The sequence below is a fragment of the Cataglyphis hispanica genome, unplaced genomic scaffold (genome assembly GCF_021464435.1).
Source record: "Cataglyphis hispanica isolate Lineage 1 unplaced genomic scaffold, ULB_Chis1_1.0 scaffold153_size2767, whole genome shotgun sequence".
NCBI lineage: Eukaryota > Metazoa > Arthropoda > Insecta > Hymenoptera > Formicidae > Cataglyphis > Cataglyphis hispanica.
The window spans coordinates 1-1829 of NW_026098924.1; the positions used below are offsets into that span (position 1 = coordinate 1).

Sequence of the window (1829 nt, forward strand, 5' to 3'; positions counted from 1 at the left end):
GATCAGGTTTTTAACGCTGACGAAACCGGTCTTTTTTGGAAAAAAATGCCGAGAAGAACATATGTGGCCAAATCGCAAAAAAGTGCTGGGGGTTTTAAAGTTGAAAAAGATCGAGTCACATTTTTATTGTGCAGTAACGCTTCTGGAGATCGGATGTTAAAGCCCCTGCTTATCAATCGTGCATTAAAGCCTCGAGCAATGAAAGGTGTCGATTTTGATACATTGCCGGTTAATTGGATGGCCAATAAAAAAGCATGGGTGACGACTACAGTTTTCACAGAATGGTTCATTAAATATTTCGTGCCAGAAACTAGAAAATATTTGAATGAAAAGGGCTTAGAATTTAAAGTTCTTCTGTTGGTAGACAATGCACCCGGGCATCCTCAGTTGGAACACGAAAATGTACAAGTTTTGTTCCTGCCACCAAATACCACATCCCTAATCCAACCACTGGACCAAGGAATTATCGCAACATTCAAAACTTATTATATCAAACGAACATTCCAGTACATTTTGGACACTTTGGATAGGGATAAAACTCTAACAGTAATTGATGCCTGGAAAAAGTTTTCTATCAAAGATTGCGTTACACATGCTGCTTTAGCATTGTCAGATTTACGACCATCAACCTTAAACGGATGTTGGAGAGCAATTTGGCCAGAATGTGTAAAAAGTAAAAATCCTGTGGAGAAAAATACAAACGAATATCCCAATATAATTGCTTTAGCACACGCAGTTGGTGGGGAGGGTTTTGATGACTTGGTATCTGATGACATTGATGAACTGATGATTGATAAAGTTCTTAGCGAAGACGAAATATTACATTTTGCCTCACAGAATGCTGATGTTATAGAAAGCAGTGATAGTGAAGAACCTGTAAAATTAACTGAAAATTTAATTCAAGAAGGGCTTCAACTTGCAAATAAATTAGGACACCATTTCGTCAAAAATGATCCCAATGTCGAAAGAGCTGCACAATTCCAACGTGAGCTGAATTCTTGTATGGCTCGTTACAAGGAATTATACAAAGAGGTAGCAAGAATTGGCGAACAACGGCTCATAACAGAGTTCATTTTTCAAAATGTAGATGCCGAACGAGCAAGAGAAAGTCCAGTTCAAAATTATTCCAGCGATGATAGTGAATGTATACGCGTTCGAAGCAAGCGAATGCGAATAACTGATGACGACAGCAATTAAATTTATGTTGTTGTATTTATGATTATCACTTATTCTATTTTATTTTATTTTTTACCTTAAAAATTGAATAACCTATTCTTTTCGTTCACAACATAGTTTTTTAGTTCCTGAACTTGCCATACATTTAATTTATATTACTTTTAAGATTAGAGTGCATATCTTTTTTATCATTAATTACTATGCTTGTGAAAATAAGCATTATATATTTGATTTAATAAAATAAACATGAATTCTTGTTCTTAAAAATTCTTGTTTTCCACTAATTTTAATAGGTTTTAGAGATTAGGAACAAATCACCCATTTTTGTATAAGATCAATGTCTTTTTACACGGTTTTTTACACGGCTTCTTCTGGAACCAATCTACCGTGTAAAAACAGACTTAGGTGTATTATATTTTTTATAAATGTTAGAAATTCTACGTCAACTATACATTCAGTTGTGAGCGAGAATGCTTTTTTAAATTATCAGTCGTTAAATTCAAGTGAGTAAATTATGTTTGTATAATAATGTTATTCCTTCATGTAAATAGAAATTTTTTGAATATTTCTATTTATATGAAGGAATATTGCTATTTGTGTAAAATGTTAGCAAATTATTGTTAATTCTTAAATTTCACAATATCATGAGGAAG

General features: G+C 33.3%; 1 protein-coding gene across 1 annotated transcript; it reads left to right on the plus strand.

The window, feature by feature from the left end:
• The first annotated feature begins 45 nt into the window (after positions 1-45).
• On the plus strand, positions 46-1197 carry LOC126858643 (tigger transposable element-derived protein 1-like). Its single transcript, XM_050609118.1, has one exon. It carries the CDS (start codon positions 46-48, stop codon positions 1195-1197), a length of 1152 nt encoding a protein of 383 aa, XP_050465075.1.
• The last annotated feature ends 632 nt before the right edge of the window (positions 1198-1829 follow it).